The 19,096-nt window shown below is 35.5% G+C and overlaps 3 protein-coding genes across 6 annotated transcripts; 1 reads left to right on the top strand and 2 right to left on the bottom strand.

Moving 5' to 3' along the window:
- The first annotated feature begins 670 nt into the window (after positions 1–670).
- Positions 671–1,140, top strand: LOC122023476. The gene has a single exon (XM_042581598.1). It carries the CDS (start codon positions 786–788, stop codon positions 1,068–1,070), a length of 285 nt encoding a protein of 94 aa, XP_042437532.1. The 5' UTR covers positions 671–785; the 3' UTR covers positions 1,071–1,140.
- Positions 1,141–2,705: 1,565 nt separating this feature from the next.
- LOC122023475 (polyadenylate-binding protein-interacting protein 12-like) lies at positions 2,706–9,639 on the bottom strand. 4 transcript variants are annotated; one of them, XM_042581594.1, is made up of 11 exons: positions 9,465–9,639; positions 8,925–9,368; positions 8,740–8,847; positions 6,686–6,730; positions 6,543–6,615; positions 6,347–6,459; positions 6,213–6,272; positions 6,074–6,121; positions 5,876–5,944; positions 3,055–3,116; positions 2,706–2,977 (listed from the first exon to the last, which is right to left on the bottom strand). In XM_042581594.1, exons 2-11 carry the CDS (start codon positions 9,348–9,350, stop codon positions 2,902–2,904), a joined length of 1,080 nt encoding a protein of 359 aa, XP_042437528.1. In that variant the 5' UTR covers positions 9,351–9,368; positions 9,465–9,639; the 3' UTR covers positions 2,706–2,901. The 4 variants fall into 4 exon arrangements, with proteins under 4 accessions (XP_042437528.1, XP_042437529.1, XP_042437527.1 ...); XM_042581595.1 differs by having other exon boundaries at positions 9,482–9,639; XM_042581593.1 differs by having other exon boundaries at positions 8,925–9,639.
- A 4,443-nt stretch (positions 9,640–14,082) lies between these two features.
- On the bottom strand, positions 14,083–14,864 carry LOC122024128. Its single transcript, XM_042582679.1, has one exon. It carries the CDS (start codon positions 14,812–14,814, stop codon positions 14,371–14,373), a length of 444 nt encoding a protein of 147 aa, XP_042438613.1. The 5' UTR covers positions 14,815–14,864; the 3' UTR covers positions 14,083–14,370.
- Positions 14,865–19,096: the final 4,232 nt, after the last annotated feature.

Here is a 19,096-nt window from a genome sequence, read left to right as displayed (position 1 = left end):
TTTAACATCGTCAGCCTAAAATATTTATAAAGGTTTTTTTGATCATAGTGTTATCGATTCTAAGATATGGGACTAAAGAGAATTATATTTTTTTATATAAAACAACCAGAGAAAATTAATGATAAGAAAAATTCATAATAATATGTTATAGCTGAATCTCGAACTCTAGATCAATTGTTTTGAAATTACTAATAAATCTTGAAATTATTTTTAGTATGAATAGAAAAAAGGACATTAACGTAAATGCATTTTAGGCTTCACTGAAGTTAGTTAGTAAAGGGAGAAGATTTTTAATAAAATAGTAATATATATATATTAGTTTTAAATGTTTTCTTTATGTTAATTAAATTTTGTATTGAACAATATTGCCATTCTAGCGACTTTGGAATGTCCTTTAGAGAAAATTTTGAATTTTAAAGAGAAATATGAGGACTCTTGGAAAATATTTGAATTTTAAAGATCCAACATGATTTCAATCACATAATAATTTTTCATAATATTTTTTTAAAACATATTCTTCAAAATTCTCTTGTGATATAGTTTAAAATATGATAATTTCTTGTGAGAGAATTTTCATATTGAAATAATTGTAACTTGTATCACAAAAACTAAAATATGCATTCTTATCTTTTCGCTAAATCTTAAATTACTTCCAAATATTTTAATTTCCAATTTAAAATTACTAATCTTAAAAAATGATTTCCCCAAATAACCACTATAAATAATTCATCTGCAGAGCCTCTCCAACCCAGGCCACGATCAATCCCTCCTCCGGCCACCGGAACATGCCCAGCGATACCCCGAATGATCCTGCTGCGGAGGAGGATCGGTCTTTGCCGGCGGCGTCCAATGCCTGTTTGGCGCTGACTGGCCTCGCCGGCGTTGGTATCTTGGCGTGGTGGGGCGTGGTGTTCCACCCCAGCAACTCGCAGCTGTGGATGGTGCCGGTCGGCTTAATCATGGTCGGAACGCCGCTCTTCGTGTGCCTCTCCCTCTCTGCCTCCTCCTGCCGCCGGCGGTTCAGCCTCCTCTTCTCCGACTCCGTCCTCCCCGACGACCCTGAAAAATAAACCAGAAAATTAATTAAGCTGTTGCTTAAATATAATCATCTTCATCTTTTAAATCTTCTTTTGAAATGTTTCTTTTGATTTCTTTGATAATAGTGTTAGAACTTGAAATTTGCATAAAGGGAAAATTGAAAAAGTTTCACAAATTTTCGGTTTTTTTTTTTTAAAAAGAATGCATATGATATACATGAAAAGGGTTTGTATATTCTAATTAAAATAGTCCATGTTTCTTAGGAATATTATATTCATAGCAATTTCCTCTTGAGTGGCAAGGAGCCCTAACACGACAAAGAATTCTTAGATCTCCAAGTATTTTAAACTCGTAGAGCCGATTTGAGAAACAAATGGAATTAATAATTTCATGAAGAAGCAAAGTAAAATCTTCTCCACTTGTGGCATTCCCGAGATAGAGCTGGCCAGTAGAATGCATATAATCTATTTCGATTATCCAAGGTAGGTTACTTTTGGATCTTTAAGAATAATTAAATAACAAATAAATAATATTTATGATCATGTACTTAAAATTTATTATTGTTTAATCGAGTAACTAGCTAATTGTGAAAGGGATTAATGGATGTAGTTACTTCCGTGTGTCGTCACTCGTAGATACGACTGTGAGAATTAATAGTTTAATTAATTAAAATTGGAATATAAATGGTGAATTGAATTAATTAGAAGCTTAATCAATATTGGTTAAGTCAAGGTCAAGGAGAATTTCTCGAATCATGTGATTAATTATGTAGTTGTAAGAGGAGTACGTCTTCACGTGATTAGATGCGTAATTGATCTTGTAATCCATCATCAATAATGTAAAAGTCTTCGCATCAAAAGGTTAGGGTTGAAAATTAGCGCGACTCTATTGTAAAAGATTCAACCTAGAGTAATCATAAGTTGTCATTCAAAACTTGTTGATTAAGAAGCACACATTCAAAATATTACCAAGTCACAAATATCATATTTTTAAAGGCAAATCTCTTGAACATGAACAATAAAATGTTTTTTTTAAACAAGGTGTAGTGTAGGAAAATGAAGTTCTAGGGGCATAATTTGATGAAATTAACAAATTATATATATTTATATATAATATCAATTAACCCATCAAAGCGATTTTTTGGAGATGTCATGAAGATTTGTGGGACAGATTCCTAGTGGACAAGAGATGAATTTTTTTTAACTTCATTGAAGGAGTTTGTATCAAGAAAATATATAATTAAGATGAGTTGTTGAGTTATTAGTGGTAGGGTTATGAATAAACAAAGTTTTAGTTTTTATATCAACATAGTCTAAAATCACTGAAAAAAAATAAGTCAAGCAATGATTGAACAACTACACGACCAACAAGCAAGCCTATGCTGATTCCAGGACATACTAGATCATGTTGTTCAATGGGACCAACTGGTTCACATAGCCAACTAGCTAATCCAGCTCAACTAACACATCAAGTTCGATCGAATCTAGACCATCTGGTCTGGCCAACTCATCCAATAAGATTGATGTCAGCTCGACCTGCTCCTGTCACAAACCTAAAGAAGGGCAATGTCTCACCCGAAACCTCCATAACTATGATTTGCTAGACCTCTTATATCTGCACAGCCTCTGAGTACAATACATACTACAATTTTACATTATAAAGATAGATAGATCTAAACGCTAGGCATCCAATTTAAATGGAAGTAATAGATCATAGTTAGTTTGTGTTAGCAATCATATGTAAAGATCAAAGCCTAGTTACCATCTCTGTGCATTCTAATTCCTAACACTAATTGTTCTCAAATTAACCAAAAGGCAAATATGGCAAATCTGTATATATACTGACTGACTGCAGTTATGCATCTCACGGAACTCCAAGATTCAACCGCATGGATGCGCGAGGCGTACGGGGACGCACAGGAGTCTTAGAGGGGCTTACCCTGCGAAAACAGGTGTTTAGTTTCAGGTTGCATTGCGCAAACAGAAATAAAGGTGCTAGAGACACATAAGATCATACCTTATGGGCAAGGATCCCAGAACCACACCACTACAGTTCAGTGCTGAAGTTGCACTCTCAGCCTGGAACGAGAGGATTCTAAGTTAAGAAGGTTTCATTTGAAATTTATGGAATTCAAATTGTAAAAATCTACAAATCTCTAACATGTGCAAATTTAAAGCAGTATGCAACCTCCAATGAAGTTGTTATACATTTGAAGAATTTATCAAAACCACCACCAATCTTGGCCTTAAGTGCACCAAAACAAATCATGTAATGCTTATTCAATCCAATGCCGTCTAAATAGTAATTTTAATATTTTATTTTGGCAATATTTTTTTTTAAATAAGCAGTAGTTTGCAAATATTACAGAAATTAGAATACTTATCTACCACATAATTACCACACGCGGTATCTCCTCAATTCATGTAGAAGTTTAAGAAATGACATCGGGAAAGTGATGATCATGTCCAACATCAGCCGTTGTGTTGTAGTTGGTTAGCTAACTGCTTGTCTCAAAACTCAAGCGATTACTAAAAGACTAACTATATATTTATAACCTTAATTCTAAAGGAATGCATTGTGAAAAACTCAAACAATTGTTTATATGGCATGAAGTTCAGTGTCCAAACAAAGCATTCATGAAACACTAACAACAACAACAACAACAACCAAGCATTTTCCCACTAGGTGGGGTCGGCTGTATGAATCCTTTTACAGCCATTGAGCTCTATCTCCTATTATATCATCATCTATATTTAAATAAATTTTATCTTGTTTTATTGTTGCTAACCAAGTTTTTTTTTTGTCTTCCTCTTCCTCGTTTGATATGCATGTTTATCATAGTTTCACATCGCCTAACTGGAGCATTTATTGGTCGTCTAAGTACATGTCCGTACCATCTTAAACGTGTCTCTCGGAGTTTTTCCTCAATAGATGCAACTCCGACTTTCTCTCTAATGCTCTCATTTCTTATTTTGTCCATCTTCGTATACCCACACATCCACCTTAACATCCTCATCTCTGCAACTCTCATCTTCTGCTCGTGTGCTCGAGTCATAGCCCAACATTCAGCTCCATATAACATAGCAGGTCTAACTGCGATTTTATAGAACTTACCTTTAAGTTTAAGAGGTACTTTACGGTCACATAAAACACTCGACGCTCCCCTCCATTTCACTCATCCTGCTTGTATTCTATGTAAGACATCTCTCTCAATCCCTCCATCATTTTGTAAAAATGATCCTAAATATTTAAATCGCTCGGTTCCAGGCAACTCGTCCTCTCCTATCTTAACAATTGTTTCATTACTTCTAATATTGCTAAACTTAAATTCCATATATTCTGTCTTTAATCTACTAACCTTAAAACCTTTCCCTTCTAGTGTTTCCCTCCAAGATTCTAGCTTAGCATTTACTCCTTCACGTGTCTCATCTACCAAAATAATATCATCTGCAAACAACATGCACCACGGTACTGTGTCTTGAATGTGCGCAGTGAGTTCGTCCATAATTAGTGTAAAAAGATAGGGACTTAGAGCTGATCCTTGATGTAACCCTATCTTTATTGGAAATGCTTCAGTTACTCCGCCTGAAGTCTTTACTCTGGTCGTTACATCCTCATACATATCCTTAATTAGTTCAATATATGTTACGCTAACACCTCTCTTTTCTAAAATTCGCCATATAATTTCTCTTGGGACTCTATCATACGCTTTTTCTAAGTCAATGAATACCATGTGTAGATCTTGTTTTTGCTCCCGATATTTTTCAATTAATTGTCTAAGAAGATGTATAGCTTCTATTGTCGACCTTCCAGGCATGAACCCAAATTGATTTTCTGTCACTGTTGTCTCCTTCCTTAATCTTTTTTCTATTACTTTTTTCCAAAGTTTCATAGTATGACTCATTAGTTTAATACCCCTATAGTTTGCACAATTTTGTACGTCTCCCTTATTCTTATATAAGGGAACTAGAGTACTTATCCTCCATTGATCAGACATTTTTTTCGTTTTCAATATCATGTTAAATAATTTTGTAAGTCATTCAATACCTTGTTTCCCTAAGCACTTCCATACCTCTTTTGGAATATCATCTGGTCCAACGACTTTTCCATTATACTTCTCATTTAAAGTTTGTTTTACTTCTGAAGTTTGAATTCTACGATAAAAATTAAAATTTCGATGCTCATTTGACCTAATTAAATTACCCAAGTTAAGTTGGTCTCCTAAACCTTCATTAAAAAGTTGATGAAAATACCTCTTCCACCGTTCTTTTATTTCTCCATCGCTTACTAATACCCTATTACATTCATCTTTAATACATTTTATTTGGCTAAGATCTCTTATTTTTCTTTCTCTCACTTTAGCTATTCTATAAATGTCTCTTTCCCCTTCATGAAACACTAAACATATTGAAATTCACAGCGACTTCAACAGATGCCATATCCATTAAAAAAAATAGACATATTGTTCACTTCTTGCAAAGAAGAGATTGTTAATATTATTTTATCTGGCCACTCAGTGGAACCCCATTTATGTTTGTAAGTGACAATCTGGGCTTTGTTGAAATATATTCTCGAATTTAAGAGGGGAGGATTAGAGATAATCGAATTAACTTTGTTATCACATGACATCATGTTAGGTTTGTGTATCAGATATACATAAGCAGGAATTTAGGTGACTAAGCTAAACATTACATGATTATTGGATATGCACGTTCATATTTTAGCATGAAAACTTATTCTGGGAGCAATATCATCATTAAGAATATTCATTATATAGAAATAGCAAAAGAGTTAAAACATGAAAATTTATTCTATATTAGTACAGGAAGAGTCAAACCATCACAAATTCAACAAAAGCAATCCTCGTTGAATGATGATAATCGCCAAGTAATCTGAGCCGGTACACCTGTGCCATATTATTAAATTGCTTAAAAAGTGTAATCATTTATTTCTGAAAAATCAGCATTGCAGCTTATAGTAGTTAGAAAAAATAAATGATAGAGTTGAAAGACGACCCAAAGAGTAGCCAACCAACCTCTCCACATACAGATTCAAAGAAGAGTTTAAGATCTGCTTGAGAAATCTAAAGAAAAGATGTCTTAGGCACACAATGCAATCAAAGGTAGAAATCAAAATACTGAAAACTAAGAGTTAAATAATTAATTATATTCCACCTTTTTGTCAATATTTGTACAGTACACAGTCCTTGAGCACATCTCACGTTCATCATTTGACTGTACAGAAACAATACAAGTAAAGAAAAATATTCAGCTGAATGATAAATCTTCCAATTTAAAAATTATCCTACCCTCGGCAAAAATGTTGGATTAACTGGTGCAATTGCAGTCTTCGAAGGCAGCACCCGTACTGGATAATAACCCAACACAGTTCCTGAGAGATCTAAAGCAGCTCGGGCACCCTCTGTTTTGGAATTAGCCCAAAGCATTGATCCATTATGCTCAGAAAGACACTATATTCAAGAAACAACAATAGAAACAGTATACCCTCATCGGTGAACTCTATAAAAGCAAAACGAAGGACGGAATTTGGATCCCCACACATGCGACAGTCAACAACCTGAAACAGCTCATGGATTACTAATCAAAAAGCAATAAGCACTGAGAGACGAGAAACAAAGGCAATGCACCTGCCCACAATGGATAAAAAGTATTGCAAGCTGTTCTTCTGTGACCTAGAAAACAGGAAAAGGTTAATGCAGCTAGATTATGAGATTTGAGAAAGACTAGACTCCTCTCATCTGCAATAGATCAATTATTCTCTTTAGTGCATCAAGCTCAAAATGGTTGTCACTACTATACTACAAGATAATACTCGCTTACCAATTATTTTACATTGCAGCTTCATGTTTTAAAATTAGACTTTGTCTACTAAATTTTATTTCCCTAACAATAAAAGAATACCACAAGCTAAAAAACAAGCGCAGTATATTCCATATACGGCTTAAACATAACTGCTGGTAATTTCACGTAAATCCTCAGGGCATTTCTGCAGATAATTTCATTACTACCAAAAGACAGTTATTATTTACAAAGAGTGATCATACACGTGATACAGAATCAGGATTATTTTGTGGGAGAGAAAAGGTCAAGATTTTTCTAGTACCTAACTACCCATTAACCAGGTTCAAACCTGCAATAATACTAGATGTATCTGACACACGAAGTTTTGTATGATAAAATTCATGGACTTCATCATAGACATCTGCTGGAGCTTATAAAAATATAATAATTGACAAAGGTATATTTGGAGAATCATTAATATTTGGCTCACTGTTAGTTACTGCACTCTTCTTGATACATCTTAAATAGAGGTATGAAATGAATCACGGAATTCAAGAGTTAAAAGGCATGTAAGGTTATTTAAATTTTGAAATGTGATATGTATTTCAGCGAAATACAGAGATGATGCTATCCATTTTTCTATTTTCTTGAAAATGCACTCCTTTAACATGACAACCAAGGGCTAGCAATTTCCAATGAGGTAGGATATCGTCCAGATCAGATGCCAAAGTAACTTCCAACAAAATAGTAAATGGTACAACTCTCTACATATTCAATTGTTTGAACCCAACAAGACCCAGGTAAAAAAAAACGACACTAACTGGTACATTGTATTCCTCCCATATCATTCACCAGTGCAGCAGGAGACTTCTTTTCAAGACCCTTGAAGGTGGATGAGAAGTTGCCAATAACACTTAAATTTTCATACTCCCATATCATTTCCATGTAATCACTATGCACAATCATACTCCATTACCTACAGTTGCCTCTGCCACTTGTGTTTGCCACCTAGCACCAATCATTACACTTCCTCTACTCCAACTCCCAAATCATAACATAGTAAGAACAACTAACTTACTTGATTAATTGAAACAACATAATTACAAAAGAAAACAAGAAAAATATCATATTTTTTACTATTAAAAAATTGGCATTCAAGTGCTCATGAAGACACATGAGATAGTTCTTTGTAAATTTTCACAAATAATGACAAATTGTTTAACTTGAAAAGGTTTAAATATCACTTATTTTATGCCAAAAATTAATTAGACAGTTCAGGCAACTGCAAACATAATCCATGGAGAAAAATACAAAAGTTTGGCGAACAAAAAGCATTTTCAATCAAATAAATCTCCAACAAAATAATAATATTATATCTTTTAGCATCTCAAAATTCATCACTACCATAAAAAGGCAAAACTACCTAGAAAACCCCTTCTCTCTTTGAAGTTGGGAGAGGTTCCAGACCAGTGCTCAAGAATTGTTGAATTCAGATGTTAAATATGGTTCAAGTTTATCTTGCTTTCCTAAAAGATTAATAAATTTTGATGATTGCCTAAAGTATACTACTCAAACAACGTAACAACATTCTCAGCTCTCAATTGAAAAGTATGGTTATAGATAACATATATGCACACACACTTCCGGATTTTAGCATTCTTGGAATTTCCTAGATATAGTTTCAACATGCTACTATCCCACAATAAAAAATGTCATAGTTTCAACAACCCTTATAAGGACAGGGGAAACATAAAAAGACAATGCAGTAATTTACAGTGACAGTTACAGCTCAGCTGAATTAAACTCTAATAGCATACTCAGATGGTAGAAAAAGTTTCTGAGCAAGCAAAAAACACAAACACAAACAAATTACTTTCAGGTCGTGGAAAATCTTTGATACCTGATGATCAATTTCGGATACATACACAGTCCTCCTGATCACTTCCTCTCGCTGCGCCAAACTCGTCCGGCTATTCATTCGACGTTTCTCCTGGTCATATCCATTCTTCTTCTTGGCATAAACCACCCAAATGCGTAAGTAAGGCAATCAAAGAAAGGGATCCAAACAAAAGAAGGAACCCTTACCCGTCTCCCACTATTCCCAGCAGAGACGCCATTGGCCATCCCATCACTCACCACAAACCGATTCCCAAAAAACCCTCCCCCAGTAGCAACGGACCCGCTTGCCATCCTACCAAGGGACGGCGGTACGAATTCCTCCGCCATCGGGTTCAGCTTCGAGAGCAGCTCCGCCAAATCCCGCATGTCCTGCTTAAACCCTTCACTCTCCGACCCCGCAGGCGCGGAATCGGAGAGCCCGTCTTTGGCATGTGGCTGGGCGAGCGGCAGTGACTTCGCAAGGAAGGAACCTGGGGAGGGGTGGTCGTAGATGGGACGGAGGGTGGAGAAACCAGCTGAGGAGGAAGCCGCCAGATCCTTGGGCCTGCGGAAATCCGGCGATCTGCCTGCCATCGCCAGATCGACGCCGTTCGATCTATCAACGATGTCCATGATCCCGATTCACGAGGCCTAAGAAAGAAGCCACCCTTTGCTCAACCACTTCGCCGCTTATGCTGCAGGTACGGCCTGCTCTATATATAGAAGGGATAGAAAGTAGCTGGCGACCTGAACGGTAAGCTCACCGGAGTATGGAGTGGCCATGCAGGGAAGGGGAAGCCGTTTTGGTTGATGGCAGAGGCGCAGAGCAGGAGCGGAATGGTCACCGTCTCACCGTCTCCTCCTTACCCTTCTCCTACTCGCTTCTTCCCTGTCCACTGCCACCACTACTACCAGTCTCGTACCTCCCCTTTTTTTTTTCTATTTTAACATGCCTACGGACGGTAGGATTTACCTCGTATTTCGAAAACCTCTTGATCGGACGGAGGAGAACCGACTTTCTTACATCTACTTGCGACGCGACGCTACGCTTTGGCTTCTGGTCCTGTGAGAATCAGGGGAAGGTAGGTCCGTTGATCGGACGGTGGGTGGCGATGACCAAGGCTACCAATGGGACCCGGCACTGCGAAGGGGGTGAATGTCGGGTTGTTTACGTTACTAGTCATCGTAGAGCTTCACTTTTTCTCTGATGAATTAATGATGCTGGCATGCATCCTGATGCCCACTGACGGACGGATGGCGATAAGGACACGTGGAGGACGGGAATTGGGGCCATGCATGCAGAGGGAGGGAAAGATGGGGGACCGCTTTATGCGTTTTAAACTGAGTTAAGGGGATTTTTTAATATAAATATCAATATAAAAAATGATTAAGGTATGGTAACATCTGATCACAATAAAAAATTTTCATTCTTCGATATCAGAAGCGTTTAAAAAAATTCTAAATATCAATATGAAGAAGATCTTAAAGTAACCGTACCACTCGGATGATTAAGAAAAAAACTAATGAAACTTTGTTAAGTAAATGAGCTAACTCATGCCAAATCTTATAATTTTTAAATTTATTTCATACAGTCATTGAGTCAAATCGAAGTTAAAATAAATTAAATATTAAATAATTATTTAAATTTGACTTAATTTATTTGTTATGGGTTTTGTATATTATCAACTTCTCAATTTAAATTTAAAATAATATTTAAAATTTTTATATTTTAAAATTTTTAATTAGTTATTAAATTTGATAATATAAATTTTTTATATATTTTAATTTTTTTTTATTTATTTAACATGTTGTTAATTATTGATGAACGTAATTTATAAATATTAACAAATTATTTAAATTTATTCAATTAATTAAACTTATGTATTAAATAAATATAAATAAATTCAAGATTCATCTAGAATCCTAAGTCTCACGAGCTCAAAGCTCTCCTAGAGCACCAATTTAATGATTTCTTTTTGTCCGCCTTTACTTAATTAGAAATGCCTCAAATTAACATATAAATTACCATTAGCTCACCAATTATTTTATGCTGATTATTGCCCCAATGGCAACTTCTATTCATGAAAGCCTCTGCACATTTAATTGATTTTCCGATCAATTAATATTAACCTCCAATCGAATAAGGACATTATTTTTGGACGGTATGAAATTTAAGGTTTGTAGTCTAAGGTGAGTAGCAGTGCAAATTTAAAATTATTTTTTTCTCTTAAAAAAATAATAAATAATGCAATATCAAATCTAGGCCGACCAGTTTAACCCTATAAAAAAAAATTTATACAAACGACCCAAAAATTCATATTGGATCATAAAATCATTAAAGGGGTGGACTAACAATCTTCAAAAATCATAAGCTAAAATAAATTACGCAGCGGAAAAAAATAAAAAATAAGATTAACAAATCTAAATTTTACTTGGCTCAGAGTTTTCGACGACTTCTACTCCAAGACCTGTACTCGTCGAGTGCTTTCGTTGGACAATCATTATCAGTTCGAAAATGTATTACAAAAGATTTAGTACAAGAACTATATATGAAAAGTTACCGACAATAGAGAAAACAAAGTAAAGCTTGATGTCTGCTTGTCGGTGGAGCGTTACAACGTTGTAAGAGTCTTTTTAAAGCAGTGCGCAAGAAGTAAAGTCGTAGCAAATGTTGTCCTGAAGTTGCTGGTCAAAGGCCCTTATATAGGCTCATTCCTGGCGTCTGGAATCCCTCCGAGTGCCTGAACCATGCTGACGTAGCGAGCTTTCATCGAAACTTCATCCGCGAAGTTTTATTCACATCCGAGCGCCCGAACCCCCTCCGGACGCTTGGACCGTTGACGTGGGTTGTGTCAGTCGATGCGCTCCAACTCAGCTTCTGAATAAAAAATTCTAGTTTGAGCACCTGGACTAGCTTCGGGCACCCGGACTGCTCGGGTGCCTGGTGTCCATCTGAGTGAGGCTGGTCTGGGCGCTCGAATCCCTTTCGGGCACCCAGACTCTCTTTTTTTTTAGCATTCTTCCCTGTAAAAAAAAAAGGTTAGTCCAGGAAACTAAAAATATATATAGTTATCTTGTAAAACAGAGTCAACACAATACAACAGGATAGTAGTAGTAATTAGATCATATCTCCTCGATGCTAGGATCTAGTCAATGTCTCAACTTAAATTTTCCCAAATGGACCTAAGTTGAATTGACGCCTACAGTTTCCTCAATGGGGAACGCGTGACGCGTCCTCATTGGATCACTCTTCCAGTTGTTTACCTCTTACTTATCAACTGGAGTCACTTAACTTGTCTTTGACCCACCTGGTCTTCCCGCCAGTTGTTAGGTCCCGCGGACTCAACTGGACTTCGGCCGATTGTCAGGTTCTGTGGACCCAATTGGACTTCCCGCCAAATATAAGGTCCCGCAGACCTATCTAAACTTCCTACCAGTTATCAGATCTCATGAACCTAATTAGATTTCAACCTGGTGTCAGGTCATTCAAACTCGTCAACTCTTATACACTTGGTAAAACAATTAGACTATCTAATTTTAATCTACTTGTCATTCATCAAAATTTAAGTTAAATTATTAGTACAAATTGTACCAATAATTTAATATTCTATGGTTGTACATCTTATTCAGAAAAAAAAATATAATTAGAAATTTAACTATAAATATATAAATGATAGTGTGACGTCCTTCCGTTGTATTGTAATCCGGAGAATTACTTTTTAATCTCTCGAAATTAATCCCCTGGCTGAGATTTGAATTTTATAAGGAGACTTTTTAATAGTTTAGAGAGTAGAAAAATTTTATACATGGCATAAAAAAATATATTTGGAGCTCAACTCTGTGTCTTATTTGTTGACCATCCCGCTCTCTAATTCTATGTCAAGTCCCAAGGCCAACATGAGCTATAGAGTATGACTTTGTACCAAAAGTCTCCTCCTGGAAGCTTTTAAAATAAGCCATTAGATAATCTTCCCTTATTTAAATAAACACATTATTCTCAATGATGTTGCCCAAAAGAACAAGCCTCAAGATTATATTTTACTCACATAGGTAGTCTATCAAACTCTCATGTTTCAAGATCTTCACCTCATCCTTGTGTTTCAATCCAATTCATCAGGCCTTCAGTTCCACATGCATCAAATTTCACAAGTTTTCTCCATGTCATCACTCTCCATTCTTCTCGCCTTTCAAATCCACCTAGTCATGGATTTTTGAGTCATCGAGTTAGCAACTACTCAATGTTTCTTGTCCTAGGTCTATTTCACCAGATCTCTAGTCCCTCGAATGCACCAAACTCTTCGAGATTACTCCATGTCATCCTTTTCCCCTTGCCACCTTGTACCACGCCTCTTAGCTATCAAACCAATGATCGCATGATCACATGAAACTAACCCGACCATATTGAGTTAACTCTAAAAGCTACTATATGCACTATTCTAAGTTCTTGTACACTTAATGCACACATGAAAAATATAAATCAAACCTAACTTACACTCTTTGTTAAACACATCAAAACCATATAGTTGAATCTGACTACTAATTAATTAAGAGCATCATTTAATTTCCTTAATAATAAAGACACTACACTTTTATAAACTCAATACAAATTAAAATAGGAAAGAAATATCACAAGTTAGAAAATATAATAATTATAATATTTTGAGTTTCTATCTATAGTATAAAGTGCAACTTTAGACCACAAAGTAGATTTTCAACTAACCACAATATAATCCTAGCCAAACAAAGAACATATCTTGTAACTTAAAATTCATTTTACTTCTTTCAATGAATTTTTCTAGGATGATCATGTATACTAAAAGAGCTATTACATGAGAAATATCACAATAGGTACATACCATATATATATATATATATATATATTAAAGCACCAAAGAGGTTAAAAATAAGCTAACCAACTTCTCCTTGTGAATTTGTGGTTCATGAGTTGTTGTAAGTCAAAAATGAATTGCAATAGCTGGCTTGTTGGGATTTCTTAGGCATAAAACACAATAAAATAGGCCCTAGAAATTAAATATTGTAAAACACAAATACTCAATAAAAGTTGCAAAATGTTAAGAGTTTGGCCTTTAGCCTTGCCACCTAGGAACTTCTTTTGTATAGTTAATCTTGCACAACAACCAGTAGGAACAGAACATGCCCGTATCTTTCATGCATCTTATAGTGCTCCACTGAACAAAACTTGGAATCCCAGTCACTGCACAACAAGTCTTACCAGACAAACTGGATCATATCTGAAGCACTAGCATATCGACTAATGATGTTGGATGCTTTAAATAATTTCTGGATTAAGTTAGGTTTATGTAAATGTCAACTCATATTTCTTCCTTTCTGAACGAAGAAGATCTGCACTAGCCAACTTCATCATCATCACTGCAACTTAACTGGTGGATGTGCATGATTATCCACTTCATCAACTGTTGAGTGGTTAACTTGCACATGAAAACACTATGGTGTACAACAGAATTCATTGTAGTTCATGCGTCCATGGGCTATCTTGCTCTTCTCTGCTAAAGAGAAGAAGAGAAGAGAAGAGAAAGAGAGCCCCTATGATTACATGTGTATATATATGTCACTGTAACTTGCAAACTTAACATATCATTCAGATAGATACATCTCTATTCTCTATGCCTAGCTAGCAGAAATCACTGCCTTCTGGTATGCTTTGTAAAGTAGGCCTCCACTCTATAGATCTCTCCTTGTCACTCGAAGCACCATGTTTATTGCTCTGTTCTCTTCGGAGAATAGATAGCATGTCGGCGGCGGCAATTCCTCCCTTGCTTAGCATGTCCTTGAGTTGCTGTTTGGTAATAACCAACTTGATTCTGACAACTCCGACTGCACCATCAGCCTCTGTGATCTGTTTCTCAGGTGGTAGGAGATAGTAGAGCTGTCCGTGCCTCATGGAAGCAGCCGGATCCAAGTATGTGATCACCGGAAGTGAATCGGAGACTGCGTGGCCGGGGAACTCATTCAGCACCTGCTGGACCTTCAATGGTGATTGGTACTGAAGGATCTGGCCATCTATCCTCATTATCTTGATCACCTCCTTCTTCTCAACGACTATGCAATTCCCCATATTGAATGCGAGGCCTAATTGCAAAGGTAGGAAGGAGGAGGGAGATCTCAGTATTTAAAAGGGGGAGTTTGGCCAAATGACCCTCTCTCGGCCACAATTCACAAGCATACCCTGGACAAAGTGCTCAACTCGTCCCCACCCTTAAACTTTTGTTTCTTGTGACTTGAGATTCTACAGGCAAAGAGAATTTGTAGGCCAAGCTTTCTTCTTCCACTAAAAAGCCAACCAATGAGAAAGGTGAAAAATGAGATCAAAATATTGCCACTATTAGTTTAGTGGTTTGGATTGTTGGAGTGGGAGGGGCCACTGAAATGCATGGTTGGCTAGCTAGTGGGTTGAACAAAGGCACTAGGGATAACTAGTCAATCACAGAGTTTAACTTTCCGACCTGTTCATTCCATTTCTGAAGTAATTAGCTAGCATTTCATGAACATGTTTTGCATACCGAAATAATTAAACATCCTTGTGCCATCTCTGGTACTTCAAACAAAACTTGTTCAAATTAAATCTAAGTAACTCGCGATCTGCAGATCAAACAGCTGTTTGTAACTTGGTATAGAATTGCATTTTAATTAATTACTGGCAGATGATATAGAAAATTCTTAATTTTCCACACGCGCATGCACAGGATTTCTGATACGCAATCGAAGGGAAATGGATGCGCATGCACTTTCCGATCTCTTTCTCACGTTGCCTTCTGACTCTGAGCAATTTGGTTTTTGCCACCATTAATTTGCAGAGTTCATCATCCCTTCAATTCTTCCAAGCAAGAAAATGACAAGGAGTTTCATATTCACCTCATGAGATGTATATCCGCATGGTGAATTTGTAGGGCTCTCGGTTCAATTGAGTCTGAGTGGGTGGTGGGGTTGCGTTGTCAGCGCACAATTCAACACGCATGGCAGAGAAACTCATGCTAGTGGAGCCAGAAAAAGACTCACATTTTAAAGCACCATCACTCGGCAGCAGCCACGCCATATGGTAATCATCTTTTCCGTTTTTGCGTGCTCTCTCTTTGTTGAAAACTGTGCATAAAACCAAATGCATGCAACAGACGGTCGGTTGATCGATCGATCTCCAAAATATTTTGAAGGGAACTCATCGACGATGCATGCCTTAAATTAGTAATGCTGCAAGCGGCAGCAAAATATCTCAAAACAAACGTACAAAGACACATCAATCATCAGTATACAGTTAATTTTGCTGCCATCAACATTTACTTCTGATCAGTATACAAATCGCCGCTGCACCATGGTCACTACGAAAAACCTACCATCAATGACCGAATTAGGGAATTAGCAAAGAAAATATATTTCTATTTAAGTCGTTAATTAGTAAAGAAAATATGATTTTGTCTCGAATTTGAGACCGAAATAGTATCCAGTCGTTGAATTAGCAACTAAAATATATTTTAGTTGTACACGTTTATTAATGTTGTAAATTTATTTTTCATTAGGTTACAATGTATGTAAATAATACTTGGATGTATAATAGGTTAGAAAATTGATTTATCATTAAAAAATATTTTGATAGAGCTGAAGAGCTTATGGAATTCGCTAAGCATCATCCAAACTATATGAATAATGACTAGTTATGTTGTTCGTGTAATCATTGTAAATGTAGAAATACAATTTTTTTGGAGAGCCTTATTTGTTTGAGTAAATTGGATCTTCTGTTGCTTCATCATCTGGATCTTTTGTTGCTTCATGATTTAATGATAATGTAATATAATCAATGGTTTACGACGCAAGGAATATAGTTGATCATTCAAATATAGATGAAATATCAATATCTGAACTTCAGAAACTATATAACATGTTAAAAGATAATGCAAGAGAAGTGTGAGAAAATATTTTTTTTGGTAATGCTCAACTATGAGCTATTACAAGGCTATTGAACATTAAAATAGAACATTATTTTTCAGAACGAAGTTACAATGACATTTATTATTAATTTGAATTATATTATTTTTGGAATCCTGCATGATGTTTTGAATCATGTAATTTGAATGTTGCTTTGTTAATTGTGTGGTTGGTAATGGATTTGATAGTACGTGTGTCGATGCTTTTTTGTTATAATGAATCTGATTGTATGGTTGTTGAATGTGAACGTTGTTGTTATTGAAATATTAGTTATTGGTGAATATGAATATATCATTATTGTGAATGTATCTAAATAGGATGAAATCTATCCAATAGAGAAGATTCTCAAAATTTTATCGGAAATCAGTGATGGAAATTAATTCTATTGCTAAATTATTGTAAATTAGCAAAGAAATTTTTTGTCGCTAAATTATCGGTAGAAACAAATATTCTATCACTAATTTAGCGATGAAAATATATTTTTATTTCCGTAGCTAATATTAGCGACACAGTTAAAATTTCGTCATTATATTTTTGCGACGGAAATTAAATTTCATTAGAAATAAATTCTTGTTGCTAAATTATGTCGTCGACTAAAATAATTGAGATTGAAATTTTCGATCAATAATTGGTTGCGGTGGGTGATCACTGCAGCTCGACAAATCTTTGTCACCCTAAGTCGTTCCTGTGAATCACAAATGAGATATCTATTCATTATACATAAATATATGCTGATGATTACATACTAACGTCTGTTGGACGCAATATATTCAATCTCTCTTAGCTTTATTTACCTCCAGACGTGCAGTCCAATTAAATTAATTGTATGAAAAGTAAATTACTTTTGATGATCTCCCAATTCGTAACGTAGTGTTTAGATCTATTATCATGATGTGGGATTGAAGTGGGGCGGCACCGCCTACAAGACTGGGCAAACTCGGAGGTCGCAGTCGTCAAAGAAGAACGATATTATATTTAGAGCATCAAATTAAAGGCAAGTATGTAAGTTAGTTACGTTGAATAAACTATGAAACTGTGGCATGCACTTCTTCTCTTCGGCCTGTTGCTTCGCGCACTAATGTCCGAACATTAACTTCAACTTTAATTATGGTTGATTCACATAGATTTCCTTGGAGGGTTGCGTAGATGCAGCTCATTTGCAAGCCTCAGCTTTAGTGCTAATTCTCAGTATGAGAATTTTGACTTTAGACTTCCCCTTTATTTATATATATATAGATAGAGATATCAACTGCTCACTTTAAAATATTTAATTGAGTAGTGGTCCACAGTGGTTTTTAAAGAAGATCAAGTTATGCAACTTCCCTATAGATCACCTAACCCCACCCTAGGCAATCACATAATGGAACTTGCTGCAGTTCAAATCATCTGATCCACAAAAGATGATGGAGGTGATATGAATATTGTTAACTTGAGGAGGTGAAGTATCAAACACAATAAATAAATAAATAAATAAATAAATATATATATATATATATATATATATATATATATATATATATATATATATATATATATATATAATAGTTCAACTATAATACTAAAGTAATCTAGTTTGAGGATACCCCGAAGATAGGGTATCATAGTTAAGTCCTTTAATGATAGATTATATATCTGGAGTTAGAAATTCAATTACAATGTATTATGGAGAATTTTCTCTTTAATAAATAATAAACTTAAGAACGTTGATTGTCAGGATGGATCTCTATGTATAATTTTCTAATTTATTTAGATAGCTGATAAAAAAATTTCTTACGGCCAAATCAACCATCCCGGATTAGTCGTTGATAATTCACATTTTTTGTTTTGTAGTTGAAGAATATCTTACTTGATATTTTAAGAGTCGTTATATAGGAAGAAGAAATAAATTTATTATTGAAAAATATATTAGTATCTATTAATTTGCTTAAGTAATATATAATCGGTTGGGATTCAATCAAAGTTTTACATTGATAAAATTTAGCAAACATTATGGATTTAAAAGAATATAAGATATCTTTATTGGTATGAGACATTTTAAGAAGAGTCCAAGAGTAAAGTTATGAGGGTCTAGGCCTAAAGTGGATAATATAATGTCATTATGAAGATATGTGAATATCATCTGATCACAACATGGTATCAGAGTCATAGTCTAGACCAAATTCCATGTGGGGTGACTTTGGATGAAGTCGCAGGAAGGTTTAGAGTAGATTAAGATAACCGGATGTTTACGAGAAATCTCGGAGTAAGTCAAGGTAACCGGATATTCACGAGAAGGATTGGAGTAGGTTAGGGTGACCGAATGCTCGCGGGCAAGACCAAAAGCAGGTCAGGATAACCGAATGTTCACGAGGAGGTCCGGAGCATATCAAGAGTGACCAGGATGCTTGCGAAGAGGTACGAACCATAATTATGGTCCTTCG

Source organism: Zingiber officinale, chromosome 9B (genome assembly GCF_018446385.1).
Source record: "Zingiber officinale cultivar Zhangliang chromosome 9B, Zo_v1.1, whole genome shotgun sequence".
Classification (NCBI taxonomy): Eukaryota; Viridiplantae; Streptophyta; class Magnoliopsida; order Zingiberales; family Zingiberaceae; genus Zingiber; species Zingiber officinale.
Note: the sequence above shows the minus strand (reverse complement) of the source record. Positions and strands in the feature narration are given on the sequence as shown.